Here is a 22984-nt window from a genome sequence, read left to right on the forward strand (position 1 = left end):
CGCCGCTCGTTCCGACCCTGTCTCCCTTTACGGCAATCGCGAAAGTGTCGCGAACGGGCCGCCGCGGATCAGAGTCACTCAGTCGCCTGGAGTAGGAGGTCTTATTTCTAGCCGTGTGCTTTCGGGGGTCGGGGTAAGGCTGCCGGGCTCGGCCTGGGGAAGGTGGCCGGGTGTGACGGACGTGTTGGGGGCACGACTCTCGAGCGGGGTGGAGAGAGAGCTGCATGCTCTGGGGTGGGGCGTTGGAATATTGGTGTGTAGGGACCCGAGCGAGGCGAACGCAGTGCTTCCTCGCGCCGGCTGCCCTCGCGCGCGGGGTTGTGGGGAAGGCGAGGGGCGCCTGCTCCTCTGGCCGCAGGTGGAGAGATTGAGGTGGCCAAGTGCCAGCGCGGGAGCCCGGGGGCTGCTGAGGGGGAGTCGGGATGCGGAGAACCTCGGTGGGCCGGGGCTGGGCGGGCCGAGGGGTGGAGGCGCTGCCCGAGTGGAACCGACCTTGCCTAGTCAGGTCCACACCCTCCTGCCCAGGTGCTGCCAAGTCCACCAGCGTGTTGCATCCGGTGCCGGGGTGGCCTTGTTTTTGGAATGCTGGCTGGGCCACGCTTCTTCATCAGCAACTTTTCTAGAAATTTCAGCGTATATTGACAAGCTCCGAGATCGCCAGCTAGGGTTTCTTTCAGCAGCGTTCTTGGAAGGAGGAAGGACGGGAGGGTTGGTAGTGTTTGCCGGTGTTCCCAGGATCACTGGGATGAATGGGATTACAGTTAGCCGCGTTTAACCTGTTTTCTCCAATTCGGTGCTTGGCGTTTCTGTGTCGTTTTGCTATTTTGCATCCTTGGTATCGGATATGTAATTTTTCTTGAAGTCTCTTAGTTCATTAATGAATCCATATTATGATAGTCAAATTTAGTGTCTTGTATGTAGCCAGAGAGTAAAGATTCCGTTTCGACTCTCGAACTAGTAGGAATGTGTTCAATGCTTGTGTTTAATTGACTCACAACACAAGTTAGACTGTCGTAAGGACATTTAGCATTACTACTTTAGAAACATTGGCGTTCACATAAAGTTCCAGCTATCCAAGTTCTAAAAGCATTTATTTTGCCGCTTATTCTGTGCTGGGAAAAACCAGCCAAAGCCCCTTGTACAACTTGTCCCTACGATGCTTCCAATTGAGAAATAAGTTCGACGAATCTGCCTTTTGTATTAACCTGTTCCGACAAAGGCACCTTTATTTCTTGTCCAGTTGATAGATTATTACTGAATATTTACCACTGTGGTTTCCTAATTTATTCCCTTTCCCACACCCAGTCTCTCCTGAACTTTACATTATCAACATTTATTCGTTTGAGATGTGTAGCTCTAAACTTTGTTATAACCCAAATTACATTTTATTGCATAGTCTGTTTTCTAGGAGGCAGTAGACAGACCTGTTCTTTAAGCTGGCTAAAAGTGCTTGGCTAAAGCTGGCTAAAATGTTCTTTTGAGGGTCATGCTGTGCTGTCTTTTTTGATGGAATATGAAAATAATCTATAAAATGCCACGCTTTTGCTTTGCTTTTTTTTTTTCCTGGAGGAAGTAATTTCCTTTTTTTAAGGAATGCAAGATTTCGCTTCAGCAAAACAGTAGATCTAAATTGTGTTACACAGTACTGTTTTTGCTTCCAAGTCTGCTGAAAAGGCTTTTGTTTTTGCTAACTTGTTCTGTTATCACTTGTTAAATAATGCTGAATGTAATCCTGTGATCCTATTAGTTTTCCTTTTATTTTTTTTTAACCTTTTATGATTTGCTCTGCCGCCCAAATAGTGTTGGCCATTACAGTTTTCCTTTAGTAGTGCCATAAAGGTCGGAAAGAGCTGTGTTGTCACCAATTTCTGTGAAAAGACTATAAACATACTGCTGAATCAGTGCAGCTCAAAACTTGGCACCCTGAGATGTGGGGGGTAGGAAATCTGGAATTTCACACTTCAGGTTGGATATTGTGTAAGCTTACCTTATGCTCTGCAGAGCAGTTGGAGATTCCTTTTTTAGTGGGATGCTTGTCAGATGTTCCCCAAAGCTGAACCCAGGAATAATGTAGGCAGCATGCCATTATCCTCAGCTGCTATAAGCACAGATGTTCTATGCCGTAGATGTATGTCCACAAAATGTGTGTAATTTTAGTCAAGGTATTCGTTAAACATCTCTGATTATATTTTTGTACCTTCATTGGGCTTTTCATATAAATATTCATGTCTGCACAGAGAAAATCTTTTGTTAGACCATATGTGCCCCCTCCTCTGGACTCCCACAACAGTTTGTTCAGAGCACATTGTAACCTAGCTGTTTATAAGACACACACACACACACACACACACACACACACGCACACATGCCCTGAGCTTCTTGGGGGAATGGATGGCACACTTCAGTTTTTCTGTTTCCTCAGGGTCAAGAATAACTAGGTGCTCATTAAATACTACATAAATCATTTTTGTTCCTTGTTCCATAAATAAGTCCTAATTACCCACTTAGTATTAGGTATGGTATGAGATTCTTGGAAAAGAATGTTGCGACAGGTGTGGTCTCTGCATTCGTGGAGCTTATAGACCAGTGTGGGGAAAAGACCAAAAACAGTACAACAAACAAAAAAATTCAAAATGTGGTAAGTGCTATGAAAGGAATATTGCACTAGGGCCAGGAAGGGGAATTTGCTGATAACAAGTAGAAAGGTTACAATAGCTGTAGGCCTGTGATCAATATTTATAGTAAACTAGATTCCAGATAATGGGAAGTTTTTCAGTTTAAAATATTCACTTTTACTATTATGATTTATGAAACATATCCTCAGTTAATAAGCTGTGCTATAAAATTACAAATTTATAAGCTCATTGATGGCCTTTCAAAACATCAGAATAAATTCTCAGTTCCTTACCTATAAACCTTCCTCAGTTCCTTCCTACAAACGTCTGCATTGTCTGGCTTTTCAGACTTTATTGTATGTCACTCTTCCGTCTGATTTACTGCTGTCACAGTGATCCCAAAGATACCTGAACAAGACTTGACTCAGGGCTTATTCCCTTGGACAGTTCTTTCTCCTGCTTTTGGAATGGCTACCTCCTTTTCTTCCTCTGAATTTGATACAAATGCTACCTCTTCATAGATTTCAATTACCTTATCTAAAATGTGCACCCCTAACTATTTTCTGGCTGCACACTCTTTTCCTCATAGCCCTCATCATAGTATGTAATGCTGTTTGCTCATTTACCTGTTTTTAGTTATTTTCCATTTGGACATGGGAACCGGGACTCCCGTTGTCTGTCCTGTTTACTGCACCAATATAGGCTGAATGCATTTGGAACTTGGAGTTCATTTTCTCATAAAAACTTATGACTGGTGGTTGGTAGGCTAGCCAGCAGTGATTTTTAACTCCTTACATTAATTGTTTTAGTTCCTTTAGTGTGGCATAGGCCTGACTCTATGTAAAAATTTCAAGTGGCTAGAATAATTTAGTAGTATTTGTTTCTCCTTTCCATATTCCCATCCCACATCCTATTTCCCTTTCTCTCCATATAAAGTTCGATCTTCCTATTACAGTCCCCTACCCTGTTGCACTCCCTTGAGATATGCTTGCTTTTCATGAGCTGAAATGCAAAAGCTCCTGTTTTTTTCTTGAGATGGTTTGAATTGCAGTAGCGTCTAGGTCCCAGATGTTATGGGATGAAGGGAGAGTAGAGATGGGCTTGTGTCAGCTAGGACAACCTCTGTGTCTATCTGAATGTGGTGAAAGTAGGTGTCTGTATGTCAGGGGCTACATGTATCCAATTTATATTTGCAATCTTGTTGCTAATAGCTTCACAGAGAGACAATGTTGCCAAATCGCAGTGTTTAAAAACTCCTTGGCCTTTTTTCTTGTATGAATTATGCAAAGGCTAGATCTATGTAAAAATCTAGAAAGGTTTGTCAAAATGTAGATTTTTTTAAAGAGAGAAATAAAAGGTAAAAAAAAAAATGTAGGGCACAGAGGGAAAACACTCAGAAGGGAGGTATCAGTGTATCATATAATCCTGCCAAATGCTCAAACTTAAAACCATTAGGATCAGTTACTTGTAGTTGTTTAGTGCCTTCAGCATGTCACCTGTTTTTTGTTTGTTTGTTTGTTTTGGTTTGTGTGTGTGTGTTTTTTTACAATAGGAAAATGGAACACCACAATAATAAAATGTAAATTGAGTTGACTAGACTTTTTCTTCCCATTTTAAGTTGAATTCTATAAGAACTGATTTATTATAGCTTCCAAATGTGAAGATGAATCATTTGACCACAGAAAATATGACTACTATAAGGCTAAGTATTTGGTGGCCTGTCACTTTCTCTAAAATGATTACAAACCAGTTGTTTGGCATTAATCAATTGCTTTGTGACACAGTTGGGTGTATGGAAGAATTCTTTGAAATAATAAGATATTATCTTTGGTTTGCCTTAGTTTAAAAAATTATTTCAGTATTTTTATACTTCAGAGCACTTTAGTTAGCACTGGCGATTCTTTTTAAGATTTTTGAAAATTTATTTAAAGTAGTTGATGATTACAGTAACTTTTCTGAACCAGTTATTGAGATACATGATTGAGATTTTGGATGTCACTATAGATCATTAGTGACATTGAAACTTTAGAATTTGATATGTATGGGAATAGGAGGAAGAAGTCTTGCACATGTTTAATACCGGGTCCATTGCTGAGATGTCCTAGTCCCTGTATCACATTCTTTATTCCCATAGTGCAACATTTCTGGGAATTTCATATTGCATTTTGGATAGCTTTCTACCAGAAGATTGAAGTATACCTCTCTTGGTTCATTGCCACTACCCTTTTAGTTCTATTGAAATTGTTCCTTTCTTTTTCCCCCCTTAATCCTCTTATGGCTTCCCTCTCTTCTGCTTTGTAACCATGAATTTCCTGCAAAGTCCCTTACTCTTTTCCTTTTTTCTTCACACTTAATCCATTCGAGAAATTTTCTACTTTCTAAAAGAACTAGACTTTAACTTTTAAGTTGATAACTTGAAATTTTCATCTCTTGCTCAAACTCCAGGTATTTGATCTTGTCTGAAGCATGTCTGCTTAAAAGTTACTTCTGTGTATTTCTTACCTCCATCCCTAAATCCCCTTCCATCACCCTTCAAGCCACAATAACTGGTTTACTTTCCTCACTTCCCTTTTTGACAGTAGTACCACTAGTCTCTGACTGTTGATTCATGCTTTCTTCTGTTCCTCCAGCCTTCATATCTAATTCCTAAGTGCCTTCCCAGGATTCTTCCTTCTAAATAGAAGTTACATACAGATTCGACTTTCACACTTCCATTTTTACTACCCTCGTCAAATGTTTGAGGTCACCATACTAACTTTTGAGTGTTCTCCCTTTCTGTGTTCTGATAAATATACATATATATATATATATATACACGCATATATGTATATGTATATATGTATATATATATGTATGTATATATATACGCATGTATGTATGCATATATGTATGTATATACACATACATACACATATACACACATATATACATGACTCCCCTTTAGTCTTGAATATATTCTTGTCATTTTCTTATGTTGCTTAGTGATTTACAATAATTATGTTATCTTTAATCTTTTCTAAGTCAAGTGCAAGTACTTTTGGGATTAAACTTAAGGTCCTTTGTGAACAGTCATCACTTAATACACTTATACTTTTTTTCTTACTACTTCAGTTCATCAGGTCACTCTGCTAATACATGTATTCCATCCTCTTAAAGTTAGGTTTGTTACTGCTCTTCACCCCTGCCTAAAATACTCTCAATATCCCATTCCACTAATAAGTTTTTTTATCTTTCAGTTTAGCTTAGACAGAAGCCCTGTGTTTGTGTGAACCCCACTTACCAGCTCTATGAGCTTGGACAAGTTAATTAGCCCCTGTGCCTTAGTTTCATTTTCTGTAAAAATGGGGATAATTAATAATCCTGACCTAGAGTTATTGTGAGGATTAAATGAGTTAATATGTGAAACGTGCTTGAAGCATTAGTACACAGTAAGTGCTCAATGTTAGCTATTAGCATTAAATAAATAATCTGATTTAAAACCCATTTTATTCAAGTCATTCCTCTGATATTAATACTAATTTGCTAGCTATCTTTGGGTATGCCTTTGGACCTCAGTGTCCATACATGTGAAATGACTAGATCATATCTAAGGTTTATTCCATTATATTACTGAAATCAGAGTGAGAAAAAAAAAAAGTGAGAGCTTTGAATTCAGTCAGACAAACTATAAGGTTTCGGGAGCTATATTACTATTAATTCCCTTAATATTTTTCACCTGAGAGTGAAGTTATATGACTTCTTTTGGCTCACACATTTAGTAAGAATTAGAACTAAAAACAGGTCCCTGGTGTTCTGATCCCTGTTTGATATGCATTAGTCTGTTACCAGTTTAAACTTTACTGACATTGACATAAATAGTGGCTGATAGATACATCTTTTTCTCTTTTTTCAGGTAAAGGCCAGCCACAAAAAGCTGTGAAACAAAAGAAATTATTCTCTTCAAATAAAAGACAGCCAAGATCCATGAGCGGGCATCGGTCAACAAGGAAACGATGCGGAGATTCTCACCCGGAGTCCCCTATGGGCTTCGGGCATATGAGTACTCCAGGGTGTGTATTAAATAAATTGTTTCAGTTACCTACGCCACCATTGTCAAGACATCAACTAAAGCGGCTAGAGGAACACAGATATCAGAGTGCTGGACGGTCCCTGCTTGAGCCCTTGATGCAGGGCTATTGGGAATGGCTAGTTGGAAGAGTTCCCTCCTGGATTGCCCCAAATCTCATCACCATCATCGGATTGTCAATAAACATCTGTACAACTGTTTTATTAGTCTTCTACTGTCCCACAGCCACAGAGCAGGTAAGGTGAATTTCTTAACAGATTTGAGCATTTGTTATATACCCAAAACAATGTAATTGGGATTTTAGGTCATTTTTGCTAAAGATAAGATGATTTGACAATTATTTATCAACTGTTCTAAAAGATTGTATCACACATACTATTAATAAAGCTTATAACTACAGTTTATTTTGTATACTCCGCTTATGAAAACCAGAAGCAAAGGGTGGAGTCTGATTCTGGTAGGTATATTAATGTCATCAGAGATTAACATGTAAGGTAATCCTTTTAAAATCAGTAAATCTCAATACAAAAAAGTTTTTTTAACGGCTGGTTGTTTTTTTTTTTTAATTTTTTAATTGCTGAATGAAATCCTAGCAAAGTTGAAAATGATCAGAGAAAAAAGGCTCTGATAGTGAGATGGCACAGCTGTAAATCAGTCTTATCAAAAGTGGTTTCCTCTCGGGGCGCCCGGGGGGCTCAGTCTGTTAAGCGTCCGACTTCGGTTCGGGTCATGATCTCATGGTTCATGAGTTTGAGCCCTGCATCGGGCTCTATGCTGACAGCTCAAAGCCTGGAACCTGCTTTGGATTCTGTGTCTCCCTCTCTCTCTCTCTCTCTCTCTCTCTCTCTTCCTCTCTCTCTCAAAAATAAATAAACATTAAAAAAAAATTAAAAAGTGGTTTCGTCTCCATTCCAGTGAGAATTGTTTGAATATCCCTTTTCTCTTCCTATAAATACATGTGACAGATAGACCTCAGATATATCTCTATTATTCTAACAAGGCGAAAGAAGTTCTGTTCTGTTCTGTACCCTGCAATGGCTGCCTTGAAGAAGAGAAGCAGTTATTGCTGACAAGGACTCTCTGCTTGGGCCCTTCAGTACAAGTCTCTCTACTGCTTGTCCCGCTTTTTACCCTCTGTACCCGTTACTTAAAACCAAAACTGAAACTAGAGCTCTTCATCAGAATAGGTAAATTGATGTTTATCTCTTTGGTTTTGAAACTTCCTTGATAAAAAGGGAACTAAAGTAGTTAAGTAGATGGCACAACATTTGTTGTGCCCCTCCGAATGATCAGTCACACCAAGAAGATACAAGGTGATTCTCAACGAAAGGTGTCAAACGTGACTCTGAACCATATGAAATCATAGTGGTCACAAGGATTCCTTCTCTTCCTTTAACCTTGAAGTAATCATTTTTAAGTAGTCTTTTCAGATTATTCGTTCTTTGTGATAAAATTATCACCATCCAACCCCTTGTCCCTTTCTTTTTTTATCAATTCATTTGTTTCTCTCTCTTTTTTTTTAATATTTACCTATTTTTCAGAGAGAGAGACAGACTGTGAGCAGGGGAGGGGCAGAGAGAGAGGGAGAACCAGAATCCGAAGCAAGCTCCAGGCTCTGAGCTGTCAGCACAGAGCCCAACACAGGGCTCAAACTCATGAACTGTGAGATCATGACCTGAGCCAAAGTTAGATGCTTAACCGACTGAGCCACCCAGGTGCCCCTACATACCTCTCTTAAAGTAAATGGCTACTGAATGTCACAGTTACTTACAAAACACATTTTTTTCCTTCTTCCAGTTCATTTCTTAATCACCCTTGAATACTTTTATTTTAATTCCTCTTCTCCTGTACAAATACAGTTCCAAACAGAATGTATGAATATATTTCTGATTTTCTATCATTTCCTTAACTATCTTGCTTCATATCAATCAGGAAACTTAAAAACCAGTATGATTGTTTCAATGTGTCCTGGGATTCTTTATCACATGTCCTTTGAACTATTTTACCTGTGACTTATTTGAGGACCTGATAGCCACTTCCAGAGGAACTTGGTTCAGGTCTCACACATCCTTAGAGTTACAGCAGAACAACAGGGGTGTGTGTTAATTCTAATGGAAGCCCTCCAACAATCCTAAGCTAGTTCCACAATAGGGGTCAGGGAATGAGAGCAAGTTTAAAGGTAGAGCTCAGCTACTAATATTTATTGAACACCCCAGAGTGTACCAGGTACCATGTTCCCTATAATACTTTTCCTCAGCCTCTGTGCTTAAGTGATTTGGAATTATTGGAATAATCTTAGAATTAGTTTAAATCTTTGAGGAAACTTCCAGAATGAGAACTAGTTGAATCAAATAGAACTTTTCAGAATGGCTACTAGGAGGAATGAAGGTAGAACGTGACTGAGCTGCTGTTTGTTTGGTGCTCTGCAAGGGAAGGTAGTGTCCCACAAAGGCTAGGCATGGATACATTTATAGCTGCACAGTAGAAATCCTTGTTAAGCTTTAGATCACAGTGCATTAAAATAGGTCATGGCTGTCTTCCATGATATGCTCTTATTATCTCTGTGATCTTCAGTAAATTACATAAATTCTCTAAGTCACAGTTTATTCTTTGAAATTTTATTTTGTGGTACTGAAAGAAGTAAGATTATCCATTTATAGTGCATAACCTATAATGCTCCATAAGTAATTATTATTTCATTGGTCAAAAAGATTAAGTATGTAATATGTTCTTCCCCACAATTTCCCTCCCATTCCTGGTTTCTTCTAATAAAATACTTCTATATAGAAAGCATGGATATTTTTTTCTTTATCACTGTTTTGGAGTCAGAGAGTTCCATAAACTTATTACCCAGGGACATTCTCATTCATTATGATTCTAATTCCTTTGGGCCTTATTCCAGTGGGTGAGCATTAAATTTCGTGTCTCCAGATATTGTGAACTTTCCATATATTTATTTTACTGATTTCTTTTAATACATTAGAGTTTCAGATACTAGTCTTTCTAATAGAAAAGAATGTCACTATTGTAATGGTTTCAGCAGAGTTTGCCTTTTTTGTTAGAAAAAAAACTTTCCAGTAGATGGGAAAGGAAAATCAGTCCTTATTTTTCAAATTACTAAGGTAGAACTATAGGCTTAACCCTTTAAAAAAAAGAAAAGAAAAAAGCTCATCTATTTATTTAGAGAGCTTGCAAATGCGTGCACACAAGAAGCACAGAGAGAGAAAGAGAGAGAATCCCAAGCAGGCTCCAAGCTGTCAGTGTGGAGTCCGACACCGCACTCAAACCCAGCAACCCCAAGACCATGACCCAAGCCGAAATCAAGAGCCAGATGTTTAACCGACTGAGACCCCCAGGTGCCCCATCCCTTTTTATATGTATACCAAAATATACTTGTGATTTATTTCTGATACTATGTACTTAAATCTCCTTAGCTAGTAGCTTTGATTTTACTATCATAAGTTAATTTGGAATTTATCTTGCAGCTTGATATATGTTACATATGCTTGAGTTACCCTTGCAGCCTAAGACAGATCAAGGAAATTGGTATTAGCTATTTCATACACAGGAAAACTAGAACGAACTGAGCTGTATGTTGTTACCAATAAGAGCTCTATCAGGTTTAATTAAAACTTTTTGAAATATGACCCTAAGAGTTTTTAGTTTTAATATTCGTTTGTTTTTGTTTTATATTGCTAAATGAAATTCTTTTGATCTGACTTACTAAATGCGTGGTCCAGGATGGTAACCATAGCCACGTCTGGCTGTTGAGCACTTGAAATGTGCCTAGTGTAGCTGGGGAACTGAGTTTTTAGTTTTATTTAATTGTAATGAATCTAAACTAAAATAGCCACACATGGCTAATGGCTACTATGTAGGACAGTGCAGCTCTAGAGTTACTGGATTCCTGTAGGGGCAAAAAGCAGTAGCTTCAAAGTCTAGAAGGTGGGGCTTCTTAGTCACACGAGGTTAACCAATCTCAGTGAACTTGCGCATCAAGTATGGTTATGTAACCACAGTGATTGCTTTCAGGGTTTGTAACTCTGTCCTAGGGGAGGCTTACACTCTAGTCCTTTTGATAGCTTCAGTGTTCTAAAATACGAGACTCTAAGAAAATGTTTAAGAAAAGATCCTTACCTTTAATATTGGTAACTAAATAGATGTCTGAGAGCAGCCTCTTTGCAGTGAAGAATATGAGTATTATTTGCAGCTCTGCATAGTTTTAATTTGCTGCTCTGAGCACTTAATACTCAGTTTCACTTGATAACCAATATCTGAGAAAGTACCTTGTGATCATAGAAATTTTTTCATGGCATGGGAAAATAGTGAAAAGTGATATAAAACACTCTTCTACTTTCTTAAAGAGAACACACCGAATAGAAGCTCTCCTTTTTTAACACATAGCATTTAAATTCAGTATTAGTGGTTCAGGTTCTGCCTGGGAAAAGAGAAATTATTCCTTGAAAATGTGACCATAAATATTTGAAAAATAATGTTCTAAGCACTCTGTGTGCTAGATCATCATTTCCCTACTGTTGTTCCATTGAACACTGATGAGGTGTGTTGAAAAATAGGTTACGTGCTCAAAAGAGTTTAGAAAATGGCAGTATGTTGTGTCTCCCTTCTCGAACATTCACAGTGTGCATTAGCAACATTAAGGGCTGGAAGGAGTCCTGCAGTAAAGAAATGTTTAACATTGTTCAACTCAGTGTTTCCCACATGTGTTAAGCATGGAATTCATTTTCTTCATGCAATACCTATAAACATCCTCGAAATCCAATTTGGGAGAAACTGTACTAGATTATTCATTAATTGACTCAGCATCTAAATGTTAGTTATTCTAACTAAATGTTTGGAGGAATCTTATGGACGTTACCTACTGTAATCTCTTAGATAACCTTACAAAGCAGTTATCCAGCATCCGCGGTGAGCAGCCCTCCAAAGCAAAGAATGTGATTCTTTTACAATTCTGATTGTTTCAGAAAGTTTTTCATTATGTAACCCTTGCATTCTCTCCCTTAGCTTCCAACTAGTTGCACTTCTCTGGAGAATGAAGACAAACTATCTGCAAGTAAACCGTTATCAGTGAAACATACTAATGAATATGTCTTAGTAATTCTTGTGTCTTTTGTTTCACAGGCACCTCTGTGGGCATATATTGCATGTGCATGTGGCCTTTTCATTTACCAGTCTTTGGACGCTATAGATGGGAAACAGGCAAGAAGAACCAATAGTAGTTCTCCTTTGGGAGAACTTTTTGATCATGGTTGTGATTCACTATCAACAGGTATTGTTGATTTTTTAGTGTTAATGATTAATAGTGATAAAATTAATATGATAAACAATGTTAGAATAAAAGGTTTATGGTGTTATGGTATCAGAATAAGTGATTTATATCAATTTGTTTTCAAAAGACTATAAATATGATTAATATTTGTTCATTATTGGCTGTATTGGGAGATTTAGAAATTAAGTTAATTTCTACTTAAATTACTTTTAGCCTAAATATTATTCTTTTGGCACCTGTGATATTTAAAATCTTAGGGCATAATTATCATCAAAAATCTCATAAATTGTAGACAAGAGTACAATAGTGGGAGACCAGGAAATCTGTGGTCTTTATATTTATGTGGATATTCTGTAGACATTTAAAATTATGTTGTAGACTTGCAGTATAACTGGCAATGAGTGGGCTTGGATAAAAAGATTGGAAAGAGTGGTGCCTGGGTGGCTCAGTCGGTTAAGCATCTGACTCTTGATTTCGGCTCAGATCATGACCGTGTGCTTCATGGGATCGAGCCCGGTATCAGGCTCCACTCTGTCAGCACTTGGGATTCATTCTCTCTCTTTCTCTCTCCTTCCCTCCCCCCCTCCCCCTCTCCCTCCCCCTCCCCCCTCCCTCCCTCTCCCTCTCCCCCTCTGTCTGTTCCTCCCTCACTCATAATAGACTTGCTCTCTCTCAAATATTTAAAAAAAAATTTTTTTTAAAGACTGGAAAGAAAAATATTTACTAAAGTGCTGGCAATAGATGAGTTATATATTAGGTTATAGGCAATACATCTTGTACTGTTTTAAGAATACTATTTTAGTATTTGGAGGGAAAAAAGAGATTTAGAAACTAAATGACAGTTTCTAACTAGTCTTCCTGGTAGGAACACCCCATGCCCTCACAACACATATTTTTACTTAGTTTTTTCTGTTGGTTTCTTGTCATTTGGCATAGCATTTAAAATATTTTTTAAAGAAACAAAAACCCATGGTAGCTTTACCTCCTGAACTCAGATATGCAGATATAGGTTCCTGTGAAAGTTATTGTTTCAGCGTGTCCTGACAACAGCTTCCTAAGTAGAGGAGAATGAATAGCTAAGCACTCATAATTCAAAGGACTCAAGAAACACTCAAGACTTCTACTGAATACAAAGGCTTAACGGGCACCTAATTTAATCAAGTGTATCCTATTTTTTTTACCTGTTTATTTATTTATTTTGAGGGAGAGCTTGCGTGCGTGTGTACCACAGGGGAAGGGACAGAGAGAGAGGGAAAGAGAATCACAAGCAGGCTCTACACTCAGCATGAAGCCCCATGTGGGGCTCAATCTCGTAACTGAGAGATCATGACCTGAGCCAAAAATGAGAGTAGGACACTCAACCAATTGAGCCACCCAGGCACCCCCCTATTTTTTCTTTTAAGTGGTAATCTTTTTTGTGGTGTACTTTGAGTTCCAAACTTTTATAGGACATCTTTTTCTGTATAAGTCACCCATAATTATATCTGCTACATATGAAAAGATAGCTATGGATGTAAAAAACAATCAGTCCTTTTGTGAATTATGTAGGTCTTTAGTGTTTCTTCCTCCGCCAATAATCACTTAATGCAATGTCTAATATGTTTTAGGCACTGTTTGAAATCCTTTACAATATTGATTTATTTTGTCTGGTTTTTATTATCATGTTACAAATGAGGTAACTGAGGCACAGGGGAAGTCTTTCTTTTTACTCTGTCCTGTAATTTTTTACTGTTCATCACTATCACTAAACTGGGAGGATACTCCAAAAAATGCTCAAGTATTTTAGTTGCTTTCAAGACCTTTGGTTCCACTGAGTGGTATAGTGAAAAATGGAAGTGAAATTATGGGGTGAAAGATAATGTAAAAGATTATATCCTGCTTTCCTGGAACCATAGGTACCTGAGACAAGATTGTACATTCATAGCACGTCTTTTTTTTTTTTTCTTTCTTTTTTTTTTGCTTCATCTAAAAGCATTTCCAGCTCAGTTAATGTTGGTTATTGAGATTGTTCAGTTATTATCGTGATCTTTCTTTTGCAGTTTTTGTGGTTCTTGGAACTTGTATTGCAGTGCAGCTGGGGACAAACCCTGATTGGATGTTTTTTTGTTGTTTTGCTGGAACATTCATGTTCTATTGTGCACACTGGCAAACATATGTTTCTGGAACTTTGCGATTTGGAATGTAAGTAACACTTAACAGTGATTTTTTGTTTTCTCTTTCAGATATGGAGAATGTTGCTTTTACATATCTCAGTATTAGGAATTGATCAAAGCACTAAATTAGCTTAGCAAATAGAAGTTTAAAACTCTCCTTATTGTAGCTGCCTAATGGTCTCTGTCCGTCCATCACACTGTTTAGAAGGAAATATTAGGACCTCCCAACCAATATTTTTAAAATAATATGAAAAGCAGTGGCCCCTCCTCACTCATACCCACTTGTCTTTCCCTCAGATAAATTCACTGTATTTTTCCTGTATTTACCTTAACTCCATGTTTTATTTTGACATACGAAAATGCATTTTCAGGAAAGATTAGATAGTTTATGAGAGCAGAGAGCAACTCTCATCTCTCAATATCATAGCTTAATTAGATTTTATTCTTTTCATATTATTTGTGGGTCTATAAAAATCTAAGCTCTTAATAATTCAGTTGACATAAACACACCATATAGGTTACTACCACCAACAAATGCCCAAGAATTTAAAAAGTGAAATACAAACTCCTTTCAGACTCCAAAACGTATAGTTCCTACCTGTTGATCAGTACTTTTTCATAAATATTAATGAGTAAACTCATCTTGGAACAAGGTAAAGGGTGAAATTCACCAACTGGTGTTTAATTGCCACAGATCCGATTTACACGGCTCGAGTTAGTCTTATTTTTTTCATGGTGTCGAAGTAAAAGAGAAAGAACTTGAGAAAAGACTCTGAATACTTCATGAAATATCCAAATAAAATCTCTGATTGCAAACGATAGGAGAACATCTTAACCTAGTCTCTTTAAGATGAATCATTAATGGATATTTAAATTTTAGATCCCTAATAAACTTAGTTTTCTAGCTCTTGTAAAAGCCAAATGCACAGAAATCCAGCTGTTCCTTACAAATTCAGTTCAAATTGTTTTTGCTAAACTTATTTAAACAGAACTTAAGATGTTCTTAACTTATGACAGTAACAATAATTATTATTTTGGATGTTAACTAAAAGACATGTCCTGGAAGAATTTTATAATAAAGGGGTTAGAAGACATGTTTAAGGCCCATCTTAAGGTGACAATAGTAGACATGCATGTCCAATTGAAACTCGTATGCTTGTGCGTTCATCAGTTTAAAAATGATCAGTGCTCAGGAAATATTGTAGATTTCTGATACAAAAAAAAAAAAGCAGTAATCGAAAATACTGTGTGCAGATTTTTTTTCAAATTGTTTTTATAGCCTATATCTCAAGTTTTCATAGTATTACTCTGCATTGGTAAAACCACAAAATATAATGGACTTCCAAGATCACTTGGTTTGCCCTAATTCAGTTTTAATTTTTAGTGATGTGACTGTTTTCAAAAATAGCAGAACTTGTAATATCTGGATTTGACATAGTTTGTTTCAGTGGTTATTATCTCATAGTTAACTTGCAAGCCCTTATTTTGAAAGTTTATTTATCATCAGCCCCAATAAATTCTCTTTCCCTTTCAAGTAAAGCAGCACCAACCATGTAGTATGGGAACTGAAGGAAGGAGAGGGAGTGAACCATGGAAGTAGGGGAAGAGTAAACAGTGTTTTTAGGAGCGATTTGTTAGCACAGCTCTCAATTTGCCAGTCTTAGAATGTCCCTTGTGGTGTATTCCTTTGATAAAATATGCACTTAGAGAACTGTGAGCAGTTCCATATTGTTAGACCAAAGATGCCTGTAGGGGAGTGGCAGGAGATAAGGCTGGAGAAGATCCAGAAAATCAGGGGATTTCTATGTCCTGCCAAGAAATATGAGCTTTTTTCCTGAATCTGTGGGGAGCCTTTGCAAAACCGAAACCAGGAAAATGACAAAAGGACAATTGGAAAGAGCAGTCTGGCAGCATTCGGAGGGTGAATTGGCATGGGCTAGTACAGAGTTAAGGAGGTCCTGTCGGAGTCATCAACATAATTAACATGAGGAATGCTCACACCTGAACTAGTGTGATGACAGTGCTATCAGAGAGAGAGTCATAGTCTGGAGAGAGGCTGAAGAGGTAGAAACTGTAGGACCTAATCTCTGTCTGCACGTGGGGAATGAATGAGCGAGCAGAGACTGGAGTAACTCCCAGTTCCCCTCCTTAGGTGGCTGGATGGGGGGTAGAGAAAGGCCCTACACGCAGAAGAACCTATGTGAAAGGGCGAGTTCTATCAGCACATGTATGTGAGGGATTTTAGGCATCCAGATAGAATGAAAATAGCTTAGAAAACTTAGAAAGCAAGCTTAGAAAGAAGCCTATGAAAATTATTGAACAGCCAGAGAAGGAGGCATACCAGAATGAAAAGCCAGAGATTTCAAAAGAGAACAACGCTGAATGCTGCCAAGACTCAAAATGAGGACAGAAAATTGTACACTAAATTTGGCGATCTGAGGCCATCCGGAGTAGTTTTCTATAGTGGAAGGGTAGAAGCCAGATTGTAGGGGATGGGAAGTGAAGGGACTAAATAAGCATGTGGTACAGGTGATGTACAGAATGTGTGGCTGCGATGGGAAGAGGCAAGGCATCTGTTAGAAGAAAGAACATCGGTGCAAAGGAAGGAGGGTTTTGAATTTACACAGAAGAAATTGGCTAGAGAAGAGATTGAAGATATTTGGGGGAGAAAAGAGAGAGATGGATCTACGGAGCTAGACTGATGAAAATGCAGGAACAATGTTTAGGGTAACAGGCAGAGGGACTAGGTGGGAAGACACTGTCCCACTGAGACTATAGTGCTTCTTTGTAATGGTGTGAAACTAGATACACAAATATTGGAGCCAGTTTAAATTTAATATCTCAATTTAAATTACATATTAGTATTACAAGGGATTGGTTTTGATTTGGAAAATTAAATACAATTTTCTGAAATCCTGCATTCATATTAAGGCAACGCTATTTTTTTTTTTTAAAGCAGATCTCAACATTCAAAGAAATGTGCTGCGAGTACTCACATTTAAGGAGATATTTTTCCAATGTAATGGGGGCATATGGAATAATAGAGATATTCCTAAAGAAGTTTTAAAAATGCCATTTAAGATTTCACATTCTTTTCAAGAGCAGGTAGAATAGGCTGATGTATAATAGGTTGAATATTGAAGTAAAGTTTATATGTGTGTAGGAGAAAGTCTAAATTTTGTTTAATTAGAAAAGAATAAGATAACCTTTCAAGTGTAATTTGACTAAAAAGACTTTTTTTTTACTATTTATTTTTTTGAAAGAGAGACCGACAGAGCTTGAGGGGAGAGAGAGGGGCAGATAGAGAGGGAGACACAGATTCTAAAGTAGGCTCCAGGCTCTGAGCTGTCAGCACAGAGCCTGATGCAGGGCTTGAACTTAGGAACCATGAGATCATGACCTGAGCCAAAGTTGACGCTTAGCCTACTGAGTCACCCAGGCATCCCTGACTAAAGAAATTTTTTTAAATCCCTTACTTTTCTTACTCCTTTTTGGAGAAACATGAAAGCGGCCCTTAGGCACCTTAGGAATTTTGTTTTAAAATATTTTTATTTTAATTGTTTTATTTTGGTGGTTACGCACAAATGAAAAAAAAATCATAAGGATTTCTTTTTTATATATAATCAATTTAGGTTGTTGTGTGTTTAATAACCATATAGCATATTTGTCAAATAAGAGATATTGATTTGTTTTTCTTAATCGCCTAGTGTCACTAATTTTAGTGGCTATTAAATTTGCTCATATCTTGACCAAAAATAGGCACCATAGTTAATTCATTTTTAACTAAGTAATTTCCATTCAAAGTCAGATATTATGAGAAAGTCAATGTGTTTTGGATACATCATCTCTGATATTATGACTAAATCTTCCAGCATTTTGCTCTGATCACAACTGAAAGCTGCCTTGTACAGAGAATATTAGTACCTGTCACATCTAGACAGACCCCTGTTCTGACAGTGTTTCTGGACCAAGCAAGTAGAGGTCTGATAGAGATGAGTACTGCTCACTGGGACCCTTCTAGACCCAACTTAGCCTGTTAGGATTTTTACTAACTTGGAATTGAAAGACTGGGGAGGGAAGTGGGCTCAGAGGCTAGAACTTCACAGAAGAATTGGGTTGGCCGAAGAAGATAAGAATTATGAATCGAAGTTCATTTGTAAACATTTGTAAAATATACTTTAAAATGTTTATGGGTTATACTAAATGGAAGAGTTCACATTTCCTCTCTTAAGGCTTGAACCGTGTATATCTAGATATTTTAAAATATATAATTTGTAGATGTATATGTAGAATCATTTTTTATAAATCAAATGCTTAGAAATTCTAGACAATCTCTAATAAAACTATTTATGCAAAATACTGGCCTTAAAGAAATCCTCCACACTGTGAAAGGTAGAACTCTTAAATTATCATTTCAGAAAAAAAAAAAACAATAACAAAACTTTTCACAAGTCAAAAAAAGAAAGAAATTATAATAAATTGAACTAGATCAGTATATCTTGCCTCAAGTGTTACCTCCAGACTATTGTCTGTGTATCAGCTTGAGCAAGGCCCAGAACTTTCATTTCCTAATTTGTAAGTCAGAGTTTTGGATTTGATGGTATCTAAGGTTCCTTCTATGAGCCTATTAATTTTACAGATGCTATTTTCAGTGTACTTACTATTTATAATTATGGCACGTAGAGTATTTAGTACATTTTTCAATTCATTTTTTCACACTTACATTAGCTAAAACTATGTAAATACATAACTTCTGACTTTTTCTTTTCTAGTTAAATGAAAAAAGTTAATAGGCTATGTATTCTGGTAGTCTGGCAAATCCAGTTCAATTCTTACCCAAGAAATCTCTAAAGTATAAGTATTTGCAGATATCATAGTAACTAAAAACTGTTAATGTTATAAACTGCTAATGTATAATCCACTTTTTATGGATTAAGAATTAGGAAGCTCCCTGTTAAATGCCCATATAGGATATTCATACCTTTAGAAGTTTAAGACTTACCAGGTGAACTAATAACTGTCAAAGATTTTCCTTTCAGTTTCTAGTTTCCCTGTGTATTTTTTGTTAGTAAGTCATTCATTTGGACTGTGCCTATTTTAATTTTATCAAATTGTTAGAGATAAGATCTTAAAACAGCTGTTTATATTAATGTAAAGCCTAGATTGCAGTTTGGTCTTTAAGATCATCAGGTAAAATCGTAGACCTGTTTCCATCACATTTAGCATTCCTAGGTTCTTAATTTTGATTACATGGCTTTGATTTGAAGTCTGTTCTATACTGCCACTCCTTTTGCCAACATCCTTTAGTGATCACATTAGACATGTTACTTATTTTTACCACTAATAAACTAATCCAATATAGTAGAGAGTTATAATGCTGGTATGGAATTAAGGGAAGAGAAAGAGGAAGAAGGATAAGATTTTAGACTAGAAATTATCAGGAAACGGGACAAGGAGCTGACCGGTTTTATTTTGTTCTGACCATATCCAAAGAAGTCATAGTTTCCCCCTTGCCCTTTTCACATACGTGTGCATTTTTTTACTGAATAGCAGAAGCAGGAGTATGATGAGATGTGGGGCAGTGAAGGGGTATGAGATGATTAGTGGTTTTTCAAACACCTAGATAACTGTACACTGGGGCTTCTGGAAGCACTCCTCTCGACAGAGAAGTCTGGATAGGATCTCGCAGAGAAAGGACCTATGTCACAGCTAATGTGATTATTTGGCAAGTAGTGTTCACTACTTGGGTAACTGAGAATTAACTGCATTTTTAGTTCTAGTGTTTCCAGCTGCCTATTTACAAGTCATGTATTCAGTGTGTTATAGTTTGAATTTTTACACTTTTCTACTATTTTGGTTTGGGTAAGAAATATACATGTTTGCATAAAGTTAGTAATAGTACTGTATAAATTGTTATTGAATCTTTAGATGTCTTTATAAGGGTAATGCTACTTTTTAAATGTTTTTGCTACCTGTAGGGCTCTTTGGCAAAAGCTCTGAGTAAAGTTATTTTGAAATGTTTGTTTCCTTATGCATAGATTCGATGTTACAGAGTCCCAGATCATAATTATAATATGCCAGCTTCTCACAGGAACCCTGGGACCTTGGTTCTGGAACTTCACGGTAACTGCTAGAATATTCATGCTGTCCAATGAACAGTGGCGTGAACTCAATAAAGACAGCACCTTTGTCATGCACAGAGTAATTAAAATACAAAAAAATAAAAAGTCTTCTGGTGGTATTTCACAGACAAACAGGTTATTAGAAAACAAATAATTTTAATATATATAGGGCAATAAAAATCCACCCTATTAAAATTTTTTGAAAATAATATTCCTGGTGATTTGATGCTAGAAACAATTATCTCTCTCACTTACCCTACTGTACCTAATATCATTTTTGCTCTTTGTAATATTTTTAAAACAAATACCTTTCCACCATTAACTAGATTTTTTTTTTTAATTTATATTTTGAAAACAATAAAGCAAGCAGAGTTTCCCTTTAGATAAGCAAGTTGAGAAGATGCTTAATAGTAATGTAGGAAAGATTCTGTGTATTCCCTTAACTCCTTTAGAATATTCTTTAAGCAATCTAGTACCGATTCTTCTGTTTTCAACAATCTTAGTTTTTAAAAAAAATAATGCTAGAAGCTATTCCTATTTGTATTGTTTACTGTTTTCTTCTCTTATTGTGCTTTTAAAACTAAGTATCCTTTGCTTTTCATGTTACTATAGCCATCTGTTGAATAATATCCTTTTTCAGGTTTGGTTTCTTTTTAGTAAATACATATTTCCTTAATTAATGCTGAGTAAATAATACATCTTTTTTTTCTCTCATGTTAAAATTATAATTTAGACTTTATGACTTTTAAAAGTTCAAAAATATTTATTAGGAAATAGTTTCCCAGTAGGATAGTCCAGAATCTTTCACACTTTAGTATGAAAGGTTTATTCACAAGCAAAGTAGAGCTTAAATTCCATTTATTTTGCAGTTCATGGAGTGTTTGGGGACTGTTCATATGGACACCTAACATATTGTTCTAGCAATACGGGGCTGCATTAGGTTTCCTATATTGAATCCTCATGCTCCAAAATGTTTCAATAATGTGATAGAGTAAGTCTGGTAGCAGAGTTCTTTCCGAAAGGTATCTTGCAGCATTGTAAACCCATTTATTCAGTGGCAGTAGAGACATCTTTGGGGACAGATTAATAGTGAGGGATAGTTTACATCTTTTTTTCAAAAGAAGCTTAGACTTTGGAGAATACTGAAAAGTACTATAGACATGATTTAGAATCAAAACAAAAGCCATTTTTTCATTTGAATTTACAATGTACTTGCAGAATTATTTGTGGGATCTATTTTCCTGGGGTAGAATAATGTGCATAGTTCAGAATGTGTCATTTTTAGTCCCCCTCTACCCATAACCTGTCTTCTGGTTCTTTCTCCAAAGACCTAAAACTTTATGCTCACTGCAGTTGTCTAGGTAGACAATTTTTGATAGCTCATTTACTATTTTTAATTGTACTCACCAAAGGTCTTTTCTCCCAGTGTTCTTAGTGAAATTAATAGTCAGGATATTGACTATATTACTTACTTTCACCTTGTTTGTGTATGATAAAAAAGTACCTGTATTTATAGAACCTTTCCTATTAAAATGTTTCTAGAATCTAATGCAAATCTGTTCTTTTACCAGTTGCTAACTTGCAGAGACTTTTTTTGCTTTTAATATTTGTTGCTTTAACTGGTTTGATCATTGCAATGAGACTGTCAGATGTTTGTGGGTTTTTCTTTTTCCATTTTTTCAGAGTTCAGGGGGAAAATAAGCTTAAGAAAGAGTTCATTATAATTTGTTTCCAATTAATTTAATTTATTAGCATCTAAACTTGGAATGCTATTACCATTTTACAGAAAGTTGTGTTAGAATACAAGAAACCTCATACATGGACACCTTAGTGATAACAAGGTAAAAACTTAGCACAGATGTTTACTCCAGTTGATTAGTAAACTAAAAATCAGAGTCTTAGCACCATGTAGGTGCAACACTTCCATTTTCTTTCAAGGCTCTGCCACCTATTATCTCGGTAACCTTGGAAAAGTCCATTAACCTATCTGACTTTCCACATCTATAAAATGGTGGCAATAGTTCCTACCTCCTAGAGAGTTGTGAAGATTAAGAGTATCAAAATGTAATGTGCTAGCTTTAGTGACTGGCATATAAGTGTTTGTTACCACTATTATTTTTATTGATTTTAAGACCTGTGTTAGTAACTCCCAGAAGTTGCTAGATTTCTTCCAGAATTGATTGTGCTAGTTTGAGAGGAAGAATAGGTCCATGATCCCTTCATTTAACTTCATCACGATTATTACTAAATGAGGTGAGAGGACTCTCCTAATTCTTCTGTTTCCAAGGGTGATAAGGGTAGGCTGTCCCCTGAATTGTGAGACCTAAGCTTTAGCTCCTTTCAGAGGACTTACATTCTAGCCTTTGGCTATTTTTCTTCTTACTCGAAAATCACTGGATGGGTTGTTGTTGCAGGTGGTGTTTTTTAGTCTTCTCAGATAATCTAAAGATCCATTTAGTCATTCATGTGGTAGATAATAAATATGGTTTTAAATAATTCAGCTTATCTCAAAAATAGACGCTTAGACTTTCTCTGTATGTAACACTTTTTGAGAGTGTGTGTGTATGTGCGAACAGGAAGGGGCAAAGGAAGAGGGGAAAGAGAGAATCCCAAGCAGGCTCCATGCTGTCCGCACAGAGCCCAAATCAGGGATCAATCCCACGACTGTGAGATTATGACCTGAGCTGAAATTAAGAGTCAGATGCTTAACTGACTGAAACACCCAGGTGCCCTGTACCACT

The 22984-nt window shown here is 36.8% G+C and overlaps 1 protein-coding gene across 2 annotated transcripts in view; it reads left to right on the forward strand.

Annotated features, from left to right (window-relative positions):
• The first annotated feature begins 26 nt into the window (after window positions 1-26).
• The window catches only part of CEPT1 (choline/ethanolamine phosphotransferase 1), a 36544-nt gene continuing 13586 nt past the window's right edge, over window positions 27-22984 (forward strand). The window contains exons 1-5 of one of the 2 annotated variants that reach the window (XM_040471277.1): window positions 27-133; window positions 6508-6917; window positions 11821-11968; window positions 14008-14149; window positions 20160-20244. In XM_040471277.1, the coding sequence (XP_040327211.1) occupies window positions 6579-6917; window positions 11821-11968; window positions 14008-14149; window positions 20160-20244 (714 nt within the window). In that variant the 5' untranslated portion in view covers window positions 27-133; window positions 6508-6578. The remainder of the gene's footprint in view (window positions 134-6507; window positions 6918-11820; window positions 11969-14007; window positions 14150-20159; window positions 20245-22984) is intronic. The other variant, XM_040471276.1, reaches the window with a different exon arrangement.

Source organism: Herpailurus yagouaroundi, unplaced genomic scaffold, assembly GCF_014898765.1.
Source record: "Herpailurus yagouaroundi ecotype Mexico unplaced genomic scaffold, PumYag 77, whole genome shotgun sequence".
Classification (NCBI taxonomy): Eukaryota; Metazoa; Chordata; class Mammalia; order Carnivora; family Felidae; genus Herpailurus; species Herpailurus yagouaroundi.